At 40.8% G+C, this 17728-nt stretch overlaps 1 protein-coding gene across 1 annotated transcript; it reads left to right on the top strand.

The window, feature by feature from the left end:
* The first annotated feature begins 1861 nt into the window (after positions 1–1861).
* Positions 1862–16400, top strand: LOC118455997 (nephronectin-like). The gene is made up of 13 exons (XM_087832376.1): positions 1862–2451; positions 3306–3406; positions 4021–4113; positions 5854–5973; positions 6941–7060; positions 7143–7277; positions 8178–8252; positions 11317–11832; positions 14414–14497; positions 14659–14757; positions 14884–15070; positions 15143–15227; positions 15312–16400. Exons 1-13 carry the CDS (start codon positions 2384–2386, stop codon positions 15396–15398), a joined length of 1770 nt encoding a protein of 589 aa, XP_087688502.1. The 5' UTR covers positions 1862–2383; the 3' UTR covers positions 15399–16400.
* The last annotated feature ends 1328 nt before the right edge of the window (positions 16401–17728 follow it).

The following is a 17728-nucleotide window of genomic DNA, read 5'->3' as shown; positions in this document are numbered from 1 at the left end:
TCTCGGACATCTGCAGCTTATCTGCTGCTGTGGAGTCCGAGCTGATGGAGCGGTGGAAGGTAGAGCGAGGCAGGAGACACTAGAGAGAGAGAAAGAGAGATTGGATTCTGTATTTCTCCCGTGCGCTGAAAGCTGAACTCACTGTTTTACATAGAGATGGCTACACTTCACTGCCCTCTGGTGGTGGCTGCTGTTACTGCACTGATCTTTAAACATTTACTATTAACTCAGTGGAGTTTTTCCCTCTCTACATTTTTAATTCTCTACCGATCAAGGCATTAAAAAATTAAGAAATATTGTATTGGTATTCACTATGCAAAACCAGTTTTCTATGTGTGGTCTTTTGGAGTTTTTTTTTTAGATTTTTTTTTTATATTTAAAAGACAAATTATTTTTCAAACTTCCTGCAGGTTTTTTTTAAAAGAGTCAATATGCGCTGACTTCACTTGCTTTATTTACTTTGTAATGATGGATTAAAGCAAAAACAAACAAACAAAACAAAACAAAAAACTTGTCAGTTACAGTTTAACCATGTAAGGCAGCGGTGTCAAACATTTAGCCCACAGGAAGTAAACCAGCCCACTGGATGGATCTTTTGAACTGTTAAGATATTGTGACAGACTTTACCCATGATCTGCTGCACCACACTGCAGGGATCTGTGCTGATGGCTCTCCTTGGGTTGTTTCCAGTACTGAATGTGGAAAAAGTCAGACATATTGATGACTTTGCATTTAATTTTAGATTGTTGGAAATATTTAAAGATGCTTTTCACAAACCAACCAAGATGTTTGCATAAAGGTTATCTCAGTTTTTTTTTTTTTTTTACTGGTCTAGCCGAAAGCCGACCAAAACTGGTCTGTATGCAGCTGATGGTCCACAGTGAATTTGACCCCCTTGCTTGAAGGTTTATGACTTATTGTGAGTGTTCAGGATGTTACTCTAAAAAAATGAATGCTACATTCCTTTCCTTATGTAATTACTCAAAAGTTTTCCCACTCTTGTCCATTTGAGCAATACAAATTAAAGTGTCCTTATGTCTACTCCAAAGAGGTTACAGACCTCTGTGTCCTACCTGTACACAAGCTGAAATCTGCTGATTGTAGCACTAAATAGCTTTTTTTCTTTCTATCTGCTCATCATACAGACAACTGAGGAAACTTTGTAACATACATAACGGCATATTTGTAGCTAATGTAATTACTGATGTTAACCCACACGCACACACACATATAAAACTGTCGCTCTGGTATTTTAGGTTCTTATATAACTCACAGATTTTACAAAGACTGTAATCTCCAAAAGAAAACAACAAACCAGCCAGCTCCTGACAGCTGTACCAGCTAATTGTAAACATGAACCACATCCTTAATTATCACTAATGAGGTCATTTAACTTCAAATATAACTATTATAAAATTGCCATACTTTCATTGAGTTATCCCTTTGTTTTTATTTATCCATGAATACATATACGAGGGTCATAAACTGCAAACTATATATTCTTATCAGAATTTAAACATCTATGTTAATATCTTAAATATTTATATAGAGTAACACAGTGTCAACTGTATTTTATTTATTCCATATTGCCTAAATTATTTTTACAGCAGTAAAAATGTTGATGACAAAATAACACTGTTATTATTATTGTTCTTGTTGTTATTACTAGTACCACCGTCAATAATAATAGTAGTAGCGACAGCAGTGAGAAAAAAAGTATCAGTAATTATTTATTAACATTGTAACTTTGGTCGCGCCTGACTGCTTAAGAACATGACGTCACAGGGGAACAGCTTCATGAAGTGAAAGGCTCTGATTGGTGCAAGACGTTCATGAAAACGGACGAGAATGATTAACCCCACGCGCCTACGGTCCATCTGTGTTTATGCATCAACAGAGAGCGCGTGGGGGGTTAAAGAAACAAATCCGTCTTCGTGTTAACGACTCTAAACTTCCTGCTCGCGCGCTGTCTGAATGTCTGTCGGGTTGTTCCCCGGCACGCGACTCCACACAGTCCAATTCAAGCGCGCGAGGACACTCTCCCGGCTCTCTTTCTCTCGCGCCTGCTCGCGCGCAGGGCAGTGAGAAGCGCAATGATTTAGCGGCTTTTATTTCATTTTTCTCACATTTAGCATCGCAGCTGTGTGATGCTACATGTCGTTTTTGATCTATTTTTATGTTTTACTCACTGGATTCAGCGGCTTTTTGCACTTTTGATGAGCCTTTTTTTTAACCAACTGCATGTTTTGAATGTCTCGGTTTTTTACGCACTGTGTAAGTTTGCACGGGTACCGGTTCCCTGCCGAAATCCGAGATATTTGGAGCGAGCTCCTTGACTAACCCGGGCCGTGCTAGTGTTAGTGTCCCGGGTTAAAACCGCAGGATGTTGACCATAGTTCTCCTGTCTTGCTTCTGTTTGTGGACACGGGGCCAGCGCTTGGACCACGACAGGTCAGGAATTTCTTTTTCGTTTTAGCTGGTTAAGCTTTTTTAAGGTAATTTCATTGAAAACATGTTTTAAAAATAAATGTAAATAGATAATTCTAAATAATCTTGCTCACAATGATACATTTCAACTGTCTGGTGCTTTTCAGTGGTCACAGTAACGCACACCTGTGCAAAACACGAGCGTCTTCTTCCTCTCTGCATGGTCTTGTTTCTAATTAAAGGGTTTGGCTCAGAAGCAGTGCTGAAGAAAAGGCAAACAAGTCAAATACTTTAAAGTCTGTGCAATTAAAGTACATTTTAACTAAAAGACAGCAACTAAAACCGTGAATTCATTTCTAAGGGGAGAGACCTGAGAAGAAAGGAAGAAGAAAATCCAGAGTTAAAAAATAACTAGCAAGGAATGATGAAGGGAACACTGAGGGGGACATGATGAAGAGGGGAAAGTATGTGGAGGGAGTGGAAAAAAGGCACGCACAGCACCCTCCCCTCCTCTATGGTTGATATAGTTCATGTTCAGACAGGCACCAGGAAACAGGAGATGTCAATAACACACACACACACTCTCTCTCTCTCTCTCTCTTTCTCTCTCTCTCTCTCTCTCTCTCCAGCCGGTCTCAACTAGTACAGGCGACATAAAAAAGTCATGGAGCCACAGAGTAGTTTTTTAAAGCCTCAAGTCATATTTCTCCCTCAGATTGTTTCTGTGTGTTTTCTTGTTGTCCTAACAGTTCATTGGATTTCTGTTCAGCCACAGGGTCACATGACCCCGTGCAGGCAGCAACACCCCCCCACAATGCCCCAATCCTAACAACATGATATGATCCTCAAACATGCTGTGTGTTCATGTGTGTTTGCAGCTGGGCGGACCAGGCCACGTTGTCCCGTGGACTCTGTCGCTATGGAAACAGCGTGGAGTGCTGCTGGGGCTGGAAACAGTTGGACTGGGGGCGATGTGAACGTAAGGACACACATTTATACTTCCTTTCAGTGAAGTCAGTCTAAAATCCTCCCTAACCAACTGATCAGCCAGTGGACTTTCCTTTCAACCTACTTAATGCGACTGCTGATAGCTGTTAAAGACACAGACTGTATATAGAAGAAGGCAGTCGATACAGTGATGTCACTTGTAGTTTTTTTTTTTTAACCTGCATATTTTTAAGCTTCAGTTTTAGCTTTTGTGACCAGGCATTTGTTGGTTTGTGAGGTCAGACATGACGTTATTTCAACCCTAGGGTTCAGTGATCAGCTGTCAGCTAATGCTAGCAAGCTAGCATCCTCAGCAAAACCAGCATGTTGGTTAGAGAACCACAGTCAGACTGGTGATGGAAACCAGTCAACAAATAAACTGGACTGTGTTGACTGATGGTTCTTTGTTAAACCAGCAGCTGCTTGGAAGGAAGGAAATCAGTGTTTTTGTGAATCTGTTCAGGGTTTAAACACTGAAGGAGCAGCTGCAGAGACCGGAGTGTGTTATTTCATTTAGGACTGAAAACTGATCTGCAGCCAGTCAGCCTGACATATGTTTGTACATGATTCAGTGTATGTTAACACCCTCTGTGTGTGTGTGTGCAGCTCACTGCCAGCAGGGCTGTAAACATGGAGAGTGTGTGAGACCAGACCAGTGCAAATGTCACCCAGGATACATGGGAAAGGCGTGTAACCAAGGTATGTCTTTTTACTCAGCACAGAGTACACCAGGTTCAGACGTACCTATTCAAACTGCACCAACTTCTCTATTTTTATGCATTTGTAATTAAATGCAGGTGTTACATTTAGATATGAGAAATGCACAGACGCTGTGTTGCTGTTAATAAGGAATATCACATTTTTTTAAACTGGCCATGCCACACCATGGCAGAGATAGATACTGTGGTGCTTTGGATCATGGCCCGTTTCTATCCTCCATCATTCTGATAAAAATGTCTCATCTCACCTTCATGTTTTTGAATTTAACCAGTGTTTTGCACCTTGTTGTGAAGCCTTTGCCTTTAGTCATTCATTCATGTTTGTTTGGTGGTTGTGAATGTTGGAGGTATAGTGGTTAGCATAGCTGCCTTCCAAGCAGTTGATGTCAGTCAACTGGGTAAAAATGGCTGTGATTCCTGAGCACTTTTGTTAAACCCATTTGAATTAAAGCCGGAAATCTGTACTTCAGTCACATCTTGCTAGTGTGATTTTTGCTAGTGTGTGTGGGTACAGAGAAGAAAGTACGAAAGCTGTGTCTTTGTCCAACAAACTGGACCTAATTGTATGTTAATATATATGCATGTTAAAACTTGACTGTGGATCTGCTTCTAAATTAACCTCAGTGCATGAGCAGTGCAGCAGTGAACCTCACAGGCGTGTTTCTAAATTAAGATAGATATAAAACTGCCTTTTAATAAACTGACAGAATAGGAGATTGCTCATAAAGTTAGCTCACAAAGTGAGAACTCTTCAGCACATCTGCAGGGAGCTGGTCCAGATGTGGACTCCTGGTTTCACAGAGATCAGATTGCCCATCATGCATCTGTTTTGCCTCAACAAAACAGATGCATTCCTGTCATGTTTGTTTGACCTGCAAGGGCGTGTTTTACCTGAAGACCCCCAAAACACACAAACACACTCTAACTAACACACTCTAACTACTGTTTCTAATCTTAGGCCTACTCCACCCACACACAGTGTTAATGTCCTGATTAGAGGCTTCATTATGACTCATATCCTGACCATAAAGCAGCATCTGGAGACCCCCCCAGAGACACTCTGTCACACAGCGTGTGTGTTTGGACTTCTGTCTTTGAGAGGACACTCACTGAGAGACCTCAAAAAGCCCTTTGAAGCCATGACGACCGTCCTGCTTATGATGGTTTCAGTCCTGAGTTTATCTAAACTCAGATGTTTCTCCAACACTTCAGAGCACACCACTCTGCCTTCCTTTCATTTAGATAATTTTAACACACAAAATTGCAAAATTATAAAATAATTCTCTTCTTTCAGGAACCATTTCAGTTTTCTCTCGAGCCCAAAATGTGAAGCGCACATGGCAAAATCTATTTGGAGCTGATTTTCCTCTGTGCTGCCACGATAAATCAACTGTCAGCATAAAGCTCGTCTTCTCTCCTTTCCAAAGATGATTCAAGTTTGTCTGTAGCACAAATGGAAATTTAAAGAGCGCTTGTAAAATGGCCCTGCTACTGAGCCTGTGGTAATAAAGGGTTAAACCAGGTGTTTACCTGAGGAGTGGGTGATTTGTTCCACCTGGAATGCACTTTTTGTCTCAGAGCAAGAGGTGTTTTTACAAACACACACTTATTTAAAATGCTCAGGGCTTAAGGTCAAAGGTTAATCCCGCAGGCTGACAAGATGAGTGAAAACAGGGAGGAGTTTTATGTTTAATACTCCTTCTGTGTGTGTGAGTTTCAGATCTGAACGAGTGTGGCGTGAAGCCTCGGCCCTGCAAACACCGCTGCATGAACACGCCAGGCAGCTACAAGTGTTACTGCGTGGACGGGTACACGCTGCAGCCGGATGGCAGCTGCAGGAGTGAGTTACTCATCGAGCGTTCGATTCCCTTTTGCAGAAGTATTTATGCACATGTTCAGTGTGAGCTATAAGCTAAAACACAGTGCAGTCACCAGCTTTATGAGGTCTACTTCTTGTGCAGAGTGTTTTATGAGTTGTCTCTTAGTAAAGACAAACATTATAATCCTTTTTGTCCTGTTTATTTTTCTCTGTGAGTCTTTGGCTACGTTCACACTGCAGGTCTTAATGCTCAATTCCGATTTTTTGATCAAATCCGATTTTTTTGTCTGCTCATTCACACTACAAATAAAATGCGACAGCAAACGCGCTCTAGTGTGAACGCTCAAAGCGGCCCGCATGCGCAAAAGAAGATGTCACACACAACGTGCTCTGTTTAGACCCAGACCAAACAGTATTGTTTGACTGATGGGCCTTAATATAAAGACTTGGGACTTCACGTTTCCCAATTTTTGCTTTAAGTTATTTTGTTATTTACATAATAATGTAAATAACCTAATAATGATCCTTATTGCTGTTTTAGAGGAGCGGTGCTTCAAAGGATAGTTGCAGATTTCTGTCAGAATCTGCAGATTATACAGTACAAATAAAATGTTCACGTTTCTCCAACGTTGTCTTCCCAATAGTTTCACCGGATGGCCAGGAAGCGTTCACGATGTCTTCGCGGGCGCTTCTCCGGCGCTGATAATTGGCGTCTGTCTTGTGTCAGTGACATAAAAGACGGATTTAATGCGACTTGACCGTTCACACAGCAGTCGCTTTCTGAAACATCGGATATGTATCGGATTCAGTACCACATACGAAAGTGACCCAGATTGGATTTGAAAATATCGGATTTGTGCCGTTCACACTGTCACACCATGATCGGATATGGGTCGCATAGGGTCAAAAAAATCGGATTTGATGCGCTTTCGCCTGCAGTGTGAACGTAGCCATACTTTGATTTTTTTCGGTGTCTGTACACTCGCAGATGCCCAAACCTGTTACCATGCCAACTGTCAGTATGGCTGTGAGGTGATCAAAGGGGCAGTGCGATGCACCTGTCCATCGCCAGGGTTACGCCTGGGTCCAGACAGACGCACCTGCATCGGTAAGTTAGCTTGCTTTTTAAAATTCCTGGATGAAGAAGTGCAGGATCATCTTTCGTCCTCGACCTTTTTCTTTCTGTTTAGACATCGACGAGTGTTTCTTGGGTGGAGGCGTGTGTCCTCGTCGCAGAAAGTGCGTGAACACGTTCGGGAGCTTCATCTGTAAATGTCACCAGGGCTTCAGACTCGTGTACATCAACGGGCGGTACACCTGTATCGGTGAGGCTAAAACCCTGGAGATTAAAGTAAATTAAAATAAAATATGATTTTACAGAGCTTTCATTTCTTCTTATACATAAATATGTCTTAACTATTCACAAAACTCCCTTCTAAGTCACTGTGGCTGTACATAGACTTTTTAGCATTTTAGCCACTGCCCTGCTGTTTTAATTAATTAATTAATTAATTAATTAATTAATTAATTTTTTTGAGGGAAGTGACCATATTTGGACAAGAAGGTGAAGTTTTAACTTATCAGTTAATGCTAGCGTATTTGGTTTGCAAGCAGCATCACAAAACTGTATGGGTGCATCACACCTATCTAACTATCTAACCCATAGTTAGATAGGTTTACTGCAATTAACTTCACAGCAGCCATATTAGCGGTCAGACAATTACATGTAAAATGTTCCGATATGCTAACAGCATAATATCACAAACATGCCACAGGTCCAGTTCAGGGACTCTACTTACCTGAGGTGGAGCCTAGCAGACAGCTAGCAGCGACATCTGCCTGTTTAGAATGATCTATAAAGACTAAAATGGTTTTTGTTTTTTGTAGCAGGCTGTAAACATGTTTAGTCTGCTGTGAAGTTGGCCAGTTTGACATCTGAGTCTGTGGGGACTGACTGAGTTTGGGGGGCCCTCAAGTGGACATTAGAGGGACTGCAGTCTATCAATTCCATGCTGGCTTTATTTTTTAGTTCTGGAGGTTGCGGCTTGTTCTAATGGAATGTTTTATCTGCTGTTTTAGCCATAAAAATATGCTTTGTTAGGTGAATACATTTTGCTGTAAATAACTTATTCTTCAGACTTAATCAGAATGAAGTTTAATTTGTTAGAAGTTAAAAGAAAAAAGAAAAGAAGGCGCTTCTTCATCGTTTCTCTCTTTGTTACCAGATAAGGACACACGTCCGTTCTGCTCTCTGAATCCATCGTCTCCAAAGTGCAAGTGTAAAGACGGCAGCTGCAAAGGTAAAAACATATACCATATATATCATAAACACTAGGGCTGGGTATCGTCACTGATTTCTAGAATCGATTCAATTCCGATTCACAAGGTTCCGAATCGATTCGATCCACGATTCGATTTAATTCGATTCGATTCGATTCGATTCGATTCACTGCGATTTGAATCTGGTAAATTTTGACAGTCAGAAATATTATAATTCAGATCAGTACAGTTACATATTTTTGTATCTATAAAAAGGAAGCTGACACACTGACTTTATCAAAGGTGTGAGCATCACAGCAGATGCCTTTGTGTCAAAGTAGCTGAGGATAAAGCACAGAAAAACATGAAGGCGATTTTCCTGGCCTGGGATTTTATAAAAATATTCTGCAGTACATCAAAAACGAAAGAAAACCATTAATCAACACGTGAACATTACCTCTGAAGTTACAGCGGTTTTATTAAAGACACGGCTAAGCGTTTTGCATTTTGCATAATTCTAAAAAGTTTAAATTTGTTCAGTATTGAATGGCAGAAATTAGGTTTTCTTTTCGGAAGTATATAAAACGAAAAAAAACCCCATCAGCCGACAGTGCTGTAAACAACGGTAGACTTGTGCGTAACAAGCAAGCGAATAATGCAGAAAACAGTACAGAGAGAGAGGGGGGGAGAGTGAGAGAGAGAGAGCTGTGCATCGTGGTTGAAGCAAAACAGTAAAAGTAAGAGTGAATACCTGACGATGTTTATGTGAAGTGTAGTTTGGATCTTCTTTTGCTGCTGGTTCGGTCAATATTGTTTGGAGGGAGATAAAACTAACAGCTTTAGAATCAGCGCATAAAGGGCATGAACACAAAGCGCGGACCCACCGACAGATCAGAATCAGCGAGCTGTCGGCTTTCACCCCCGACCGTGTCCGTGCGGTCAGGTGAGAAAGGCGACATCTCACTGATTCTGATCCGCGGGTTGCGCTGTGTGTTTAAGTCTTTGTGCAGAATCCGTGGACCTGCTCTCATTTACTGTCTTAGCTGTTTGGTGGTTGTTGAAATTTTGTGAGATTTCACCAGAGATTCTGGCATTTCGGGCAAAATAAATTTATATTAAAAAATCGATTCAGGATTTTAATGAATCGATTTTACGTTATCCAAGCCAGAATCGATTTTAATCGATAAATCGATTATAAAAACCCACCCCTAATAAACACCTGTTCATCTCTTAAAAGGTTAGGTTAGGGTTTATTCTTTAGACTCTTCTTGTTGTTTCAAATAAAAAGAGAAATCTGTCGAGTACATTCTGAAGTTGTATGCTGCATTTCACACAATCATATAATCAGCACGGTAAAATAAAATGATTTATATCTGTTGATTCAGTAGTGTCCTAGACCTTCCTTCAGTCTCTGTCTTCTTACTCTTTTATTGCTACTCAGGACAGATGAGAGGCAGGTGTTGGTGAACTGCAGGCACCAGTCAGACACATTTCAATGATAAAATCTGCTTCAAAGTCTGAGCTGAACTTCAGCTTTGCTTCTGTAAATTTTCCCAGCAAAAACACAAAACTTTAAAAAAGGTGTTGAGCATATAATTAGCTCCACATAATGAACACTGGCTTTGTCATATCTTCACACACTGCTTCTGGTTTAGATTTAAATAAATAATGACACAGTGCAATATGCCATGTGAATTTTTTCCTTTGAGGTTGGATTTCATAATCTTTTATAGTATTATGTTTTAATTAGTGCTGTCAAAACTAACGCGTTAAAGCAAATTAATCCACCATCACGGTCGACGCGATTAAAAATTTTAACGTAATTAATGCATCTGGAGCACAGAATGACTCAAAATCCCTGAAATATTTCAGCTAACACATTTCGGGCAGTTTGTCCAAGTAGAGTTACCTTTGCACATTCGTAAATGGGCAGTTGATCTGTTAGTGACGGGCAGCTGAACCAATCAACTCAATATGGAAGATGATAATGATTTCTCAATGGGAAATTTGAGTATTTAAAAATAACAAGACGGAACAGTCGACCGACAATTTTCTTTTCACCGAAGCACTTTGAGCTTAAAATTTCACATTGACGCAAAGCATACGTTAGTCTGGGATGGTGCTAGGACTTTGGCTAATGCGTCACCCAGCTTGCGACAAACCACTCACGGAGCAGGGGACTCCGTAAGTCTACCTCAGACATATTGACTGAAACAATGCCATGTGGATTGCAACAAACTGCAGACCTATTAATATCAATGAGAACACGCTCTTTACATAGCTTTGGTGCCTCATTTCAAGGACTTGCCTCGCCAAGAGTGACAGAGAGAGAGTGGATAAATATTTACAGAGTTTTTTGTTAACGGGAATGTTCAAGCTGTTCAATAAACATGTTAAGTGCGGATATTTTCCCTTTTTCTTGAGTCTGTTTGCTCATGCAAAATGAAATGCGGTTAATATAGAATAAAAATGAATGATATTTAATCGTGACTAATCAAAATTAATCCACAGTAACCCAGTGATGAATCTGATTCAATATTTTAATTGTTTGACAACAGTAATATATATTATATATTAGTGTACACTTACCTATTAGTATATAGGTTTTTAAAAAAAGTTGTATTTCACAGGAGAGAACCTGTGTTAAAAGATATAAGTTAAAACTATTTAAATTCTCTCTGAAATGCTGTCATTGGACTAACATCATACAAAGTCTAAATATGATGTCTTAGCAGACAAACAATAGACAGACAAACAGATTATATTATATAAAGTTGGGTCTGAGAACAGCCTGTGTAGATCAACAGCATGGAAACATGAAGGAAACCTGAATCTCTTTCTCTTCTTTACAGCTGATGGGAAGATTAAATTTACTTCTTTACGCCCCAGCACACTAGTTCTTGTTCTAGTTGTTTTATTGGTCTTATGCCTCTTGTGTATCAGTTAATGGCACACAATTTATCCAGACTATACAAATATCGCCTAACAACCACTCATTTTTACACTGTTTTTAAGCACGTCAGCAGTTCCCCTGACTGCAAGTTTTGATTTTGGCCTCAAACTCTGAGGCAGCAGTAAAGTTCACTTTCTTTGTTTTACTCACAGCCATCCCCAAAGTGACGGTAGAACCGCAGAGACCAAGAACTACAACTCCCATGACCTCCACCATCATCACTACCGCTACATCTCCTCCGACCACCACAACTACTCCCATCCCAACAACCTCCCTGTCTACATCCACTGATGTTATGACCACCACTCCAACACCTATAACTGATACCACTGCTACACCAGTTACTGCCACTACTGTGACAACAACAACACTTGCTGCTACTACTACAACTGAAATGGATACGACGACTCCCACAACGCCTCCTCCGTCCACCACTTCTGCTATTACTACTCCTAGTACAACAACACCTGTTACTACCACCACTGCAAGTTCGACTACACCCACCACTCTGCTAACTACAACCCAGACGACACCTTCTTCTCCTCCTCCTCCAACAACAACAACACCAGCAATCACTACAGTGCTGCCGAGTACCTCGCTGCAAACCACCACGGTGAACAACAAGATCAACAAAGACGTGACACAAAAGCAGCGAGGAGACGTGCACAGTAAGGACACACAAACACAGCACACATCCACGGACCTGCCGAGTATGAGCTCGCCCAATCACACTGTTGCTAGCTTAATTAATTGGGAAGAAGTCGCTCTTGTTGCTGTGTTTCATTATGGCCAGGTACAAAGTTAATGTTATAAAATGTTTGCTGTGAAATGTTAGCTTCATGTATCAAATACTTTTATTTTTAAAGCCAGTTCATCAACTTTCAGGACATTTTTTTAAACACTGAAATCATCAGTTTCTCAAAAACTATTAAGGACTAAAGTCTGAACTTTTCACGAACCCCAACGTAAAAGTGACTCAGTGTCTGTAATTTGAGACAGATGCAGATGCAGGTCAGAATGTTGACCAGTAAAAATAGAAAAAGAAAAAAGAAAGTCCACTCCGGGTCGGGGATGAGTTCCTGCCCCAAGTGGAGGAGTTCAAGTATCTCGGGGTCTTGTTCGCGAGTGGTGGGAGAAGGGAGCTGGAGATCGACAGACGGATTGGGGCTGCAGCCGCAGTGATGCGGACGCTGCACCGGTCCGTCGTGGTGAAGAGGGAGCTGAGTGTAAAAGCAAAGCTCTCAATTTACCAGTCGATCTACGTCCCTACCCTCACCTATGGCCACGAGCTGTGGGTAGTGACCGAGAGAATGACATCGCGGATACAAGTGGCAGAAATGAGCTTCCTCCGAAGGGTGGCTGGCCTCTCCCTTGGAGATAGGGTGAGAAGTTCAGCCATCCGGGAGGGGCTCAGAGTAGAGCCGCCGCTGCTCCACATCGAAAGGAGCCAGCTGAGGTGGTTCGGGCATCTGACAAGGATGCCTCCTGGGTGAGGTGTTCTGGGCATGTCCCACCGGGAGGAGGCCCCGGGGCAGACCCAGGACACGCTGGAGAGATTATATCTCTTGGCTGGCCTGGGAACGCCTTGGTGTTCCCCCGGATAAGCTGGAGGAGGTGGCTGGGGAGAGGGAGGTCTGGGCTTCTCTGTTTAGGCTGCTGACCCTGCGACCTGGCCTCGGATAAAGCGGATGAAGATGGATGGATGGAAAAGAAAGTCCAACACTTGTGTAAATTCTAATATTAACCTCCTAGGACCTGGCGTCCACATATGTGGACATTACATTTTGGGTCATTTAGACTAAAATACTCAATTTTGGTGTACAGGGGCCTGATATACACTTACGAGGACATTATACTGCTACTGTTCTATCAAAATTTTAAACGAATATCCTCATATGTGGCTCTTATTTTTCTTAAAAACAAAAATAAGGTTGAAAAAAAAAAATCTGGTAATTCTTTGTTTTTTACATTCATCGGGCCCCAATATGCCCAAATACCAAAGAGAAATAAAAAATGCATGTCGTGGAAGAGTTCGGGTCTTAGGAGGTTAAAGCAGAAAGAAAAAGAAAACTAATTGAATTAGTTGGTGTGTTGTTGAATTTCACAGTAATGTCAAATGAAACACTTAGAGTACTTTTTAACATGAAATACTTGATTACAAAAATAAAGAAATTTCTATTTTTGTTTGACTTTAATGCTCAATTGAGTAGATGTAACAAAGTAAAAAATATCAAAAACAGTCAAAAACGAAAGAAGGTCAAGCAGAAGATACAATAGCGTTGAAGCTAACCTCCATGTTTCAGTATGTTTGGTCTACTTAGAGTTTTATAAAGCTTCACACTGCCAGTTAGAGCTTCAGCAGCTCCACCAAGATCATGGTGGATGTGATTGGATCCTCTCAAAACGCAAAAATTAGCTACCTAATATAAGAAACAAAAAAATTAAAAATTAAGAAGATCCAGTAATAATCAAGGGAAATAATCTGGCAGTAAGATGATTACACTTGGTAAGATTTCTTAAAATAAGATTTTTTTTTTTAAACATGTGAGAAATATCTTAAAGGAAGTGCTGAAACACTCCTTCCAAAAAAAAATCAAAACTAGCCTGTCAATGCTTCTTTCTCATTTTGAGAGAAAATATCTTGAAAAAAGATGATTCTTCTAAGGCACACAGTGAAGTCGAACCCAGGATGGTGTTGCTGTGAGGCAGTAGTGCTAATCACTGCTCCAGTATTCTTACCTGTGAGTTAAAGTTTGAACAAAAAAAGTCTACGTTTGTAAATCGTTACTGGGAGGTCTTGAAGTAAGATTTTTGTCTGATTGCGTTGTTACTAAGCCAAAATAATTCAAAGAAGTGACTTAGATTGATGTCTTCCAGTTAAAAATTGATGAAAATAAACAAAGATAGAAAAATGAAACCAGTTTTTGCATGCTAATCTAGACTTACATTTTTTTTAAGGATATGTAAGAAAGAAAAAACTGCAAACTTTGGACTTCAGTCTGGTTTTCACATGTGTGTATACAAAGCCTGCGTGTCGGTTGAAGAGGACTAACATTGATTTTTCTCTTTTAAAAATTTCAGTAATTAGTTTATATATGTGCTGGTGTGTTTGCTTTTGTTGGTTTATAGACTGAATGTCTTTGATGGGCGGTTAGAAGCATTTTAAATACTGAATATCAGCATGAACCAAATAATACATTTAGGATAAACTTGATCGTTTACTTGTTTGTGTGTGTGTGTGCTCTGCAGTCCCTCGACATCCCGGTCACAACCACGTGTGGGAGTTTGACATCGAGCTGGGAAACATCGCGGAAGATGCCAGAGACGATCCTGGTAAGCACCGGTTACACTGCGTGATAAAGGAGGTTAATATTCATATTTTTAAAAAAGCAGACACGTCTCATTTCCCTGTTTAAAAGAGGAGATTACAGGGTCATATCAAACTTCCCCCAGCTGGTGACTTTAGTAGCATTCCTGCTTGTCTTTGATCGTAGAGGTCGGGGAGCTCCGTTGCAGCTTCAATCATAGACTCTGTGACTGGATGTCTGACAGTGAGGGAGATCTACACTGGGAGACGGTTCACAGTCCTGCAGGTAACACACACACACACACACGTTTTCATGTCATAGTAAGGATGTCTGATTGACATGATGCGTTCCCAGTGAAAAGCAGAATTCGTTTCAATTCAGTTTCTGCTCTGATGATCGTATGTGTCTCAGGTGGGTGGTACCTATCTGTCCCCGAGCTGAAGGCGGGACAGACGAGCATCCGTGGTGCTCGACTGGCCATCCAGGTAGTCCCTTCCTGGAGCCATGGCGACCTGTGTCTCTCCTTCTCCCATTGGTTGACGGGGCATCACGTGGGCGTGCTGCAGCTGTTCGTCAGGAAAAAGGGACGAGACCAAAGGTTCTCGAGTCAAAGTGCCACGACTGTTAACTCCTGCTGGAGTCGCCTCATTAACACTTTTTGCTACGGCAGGTATGGCCCCGCCCTCTGGAGTAGGACAGGTGGGCACGGTTGGAGACACACGCATGTTACCTTGACAACACACTCTCTGGACAGGGTGAGGCAGACATACCTGACCCAAATTTGTTGCTGAGCTGAGTTTGTAAAGCTGATGATGACGGATGTGTGTGTGTGTGTGCAGGTGCTGCTCAAGGCCGAGCGGAGGATTGGACGAAGAGGACAGATCGCTGTTGACGATGTCACTTTGAGACGGGGGCCGTGTCGATGACACCAAATATAGACCTTCAGGTCACATGATTTAAAGGACCAATGTTGCTGCAATCCCAGCATCAGGATTTCTGCCCCCTCAGAGGAAGAGGAAGTTATGTGGGTTTGTGGTGAAGCCACAGCAGCAGTGCTTCAGTTTAAATTTTGGCGGATTGATGTGTTTGTGCTGCGTGACAGTAGAAGTTCCTGTTTATGAGCCGGACTGAAGATTTGGAAACACTCAGAATTCATTTTGGAAAGGTTTCAGATTTACTTTAACTGTTTACTTTATATGTTAATGAGTGCAAAGATTTATTATCATTAATTATCATTTATAATCAATGTAGTAAAAGTAACATATCTTTACAAAGATTTACAATTTCACAACCCCTCTTAGTTTTTTCAGGTCAACCCTGTGTATCTGTGGTTGCTACATACATCAAAGTACTTTTTATCACCCAGTTGCACAAACATTCATGCAAGTCCTTTCTTATTAACTTGCTGATTTTACACAGCTGGTCAGTGGCTGTGTTTGTTAGTGGCTTTTTAAAATTTTTTTATAGCTGATAGAGTAAACCAAACAGTAAGTTAATGTGTCACAAGGAGAAAGCTTCTTCTTCAGAAGTCAGAAACAGTGCACATAAAGATGTCAGACATTTTTTCATTCAGAGGTGAAAGCCCCACCCAGGCAATCCTACAGATTGGTTGCCAGGCATTAGCAGCCAGTGGTTGTGTCTTCCCAACTGTATATATACCCCAGCTGTTTGGTAGCAGATCCCCACTGTTGCTTGCAGTTTGTCTGTTCACAACTTCCAGCAACCACTCATCAACCATGCACATTTTCCCATAGCAACTGGCTGTTGCTGAGGGGTTGTTGCCCAGTCTCTGGACCTGTGTCAGTGAGTTTAATCTGAACCGATCACCTATGGAAATGTTTCTTAAAGTCTCTGGTTGAGTATTTTTTTTCATTACTGCAGAGAAATTTAACCTAAATGTAGACAAACTGGTTGCTTCAACATGTTGACGAGCAAAAAAAGTGAGAGTGTAATAAATATTTAGGTCCATATTTTTTTGTTTCACTGTAACGTTGTAATAAACTTTATCGATCATATAAATCATGAGTACGAAATCCTTCTAAATCTTCTGTGTTGGGAGACAGATGCAACTTCCCATGCAGGAAGAGAGGATGAGGAGGGCAGAGATTTGCCTGGTGAGCATCTGCTTCAGAGGGCGCACACAAAGAGATGGGTGGAGCAGCCAGAAAGCTGATTGCTTTCCTGTTAGATCAGCAGATTTATTGGTTTATAGACACGTGACTGTGGAGAGTGAAACCTGTCGTTAATCTCTAAGCCTGTATGTTTAAAGACGGTAACACCGCAATCACCAAAGTAAAACAACTCCACTCTACAGCCAAGCTACGTCATATTGTCTGTCAGAACAACAACACGAAAGTCATTACACTGAATCTATATATGCATTAAGTTAGAGAGTCTCTTTTCACAGATCCATGCATTTAACTCGGCATTTTTCAGGGAAATGTGCTGTTTCACTGCAAAATGTCCTGTAATCCAGTTTATCAGTACATCTTCTTCACCGTTATCTAACATTGTTGTTTTATGTTGTTAATAAAAAAAAAAAAGTATTGTTTAAAATAGTAAATCAAGAAGGCTTAGAGTTAAATTTGATGCCAGATACAATAATTAACTGCAGTGGAGTCATGTGTAGGATGGATGCAATTAGGCAGTGGAGAAAGCTTTATGTGTCAAAATACTGAAATTCAAGAAGAGAGATTGTTCTCACTTTGGTACAATCTATATTTAGATTTCATTGGACAAGCACTGTTTGAGTGCTTGTCCTCACAGAACATCACTGAGTGGAAGCTATATGTTTTATCTCATCTCTTTCTCTATTTCTAATATGGATTGTTGCTTATTCTCTTGTAATCTCTCTTCATATATGAAAGAGATTGTGGTTTAAAACTTCAACTCTGGTTTAGAGTTATGCTGAGTACAAAGTACTTATTGGTAGCCCACAAAGTGTTACTCAACAGAAGAAAAAACAGGTCATTGCCTTCTTCTTTCTGATTTAACAGGTGTTAAATAGATGAAGCCTGCATAAACATGCACTGTTCTCAGGGTATATAGAGCCCCGTGTCATTCAGAAAACCACTGTAGTTAATGGAGTTCGGGCTAAATAGTTTCTTAGTGAGAAAGTGGAAATAACGAAAAAATACTTGAAGCTTCATTTTTACCCTGACCTTTTATTTTATTTTTGGTCTTTCATGCAAACAGTAAGACAGAATAAGAAAAAAGAACACAGCAATAACTCTTGAATGATCACTTGAAGGCAAAA

This window comes from Neolamprologus brichardi, chromosome 3 (genome assembly GCF_056152115.1).
Source record: "Neolamprologus brichardi isolate AB-2024 chromosome 3, ASM5615211v1, whole genome shotgun sequence".
In the NCBI taxonomy this organism is placed as follows: domain Eukaryota; kingdom Metazoa; phylum Chordata; class Actinopteri; order Cichliformes; family Cichlidae; genus Neolamprologus; species Neolamprologus brichardi.
This window is presented reverse-complemented; position numbering and strand designations above follow the sequence as displayed.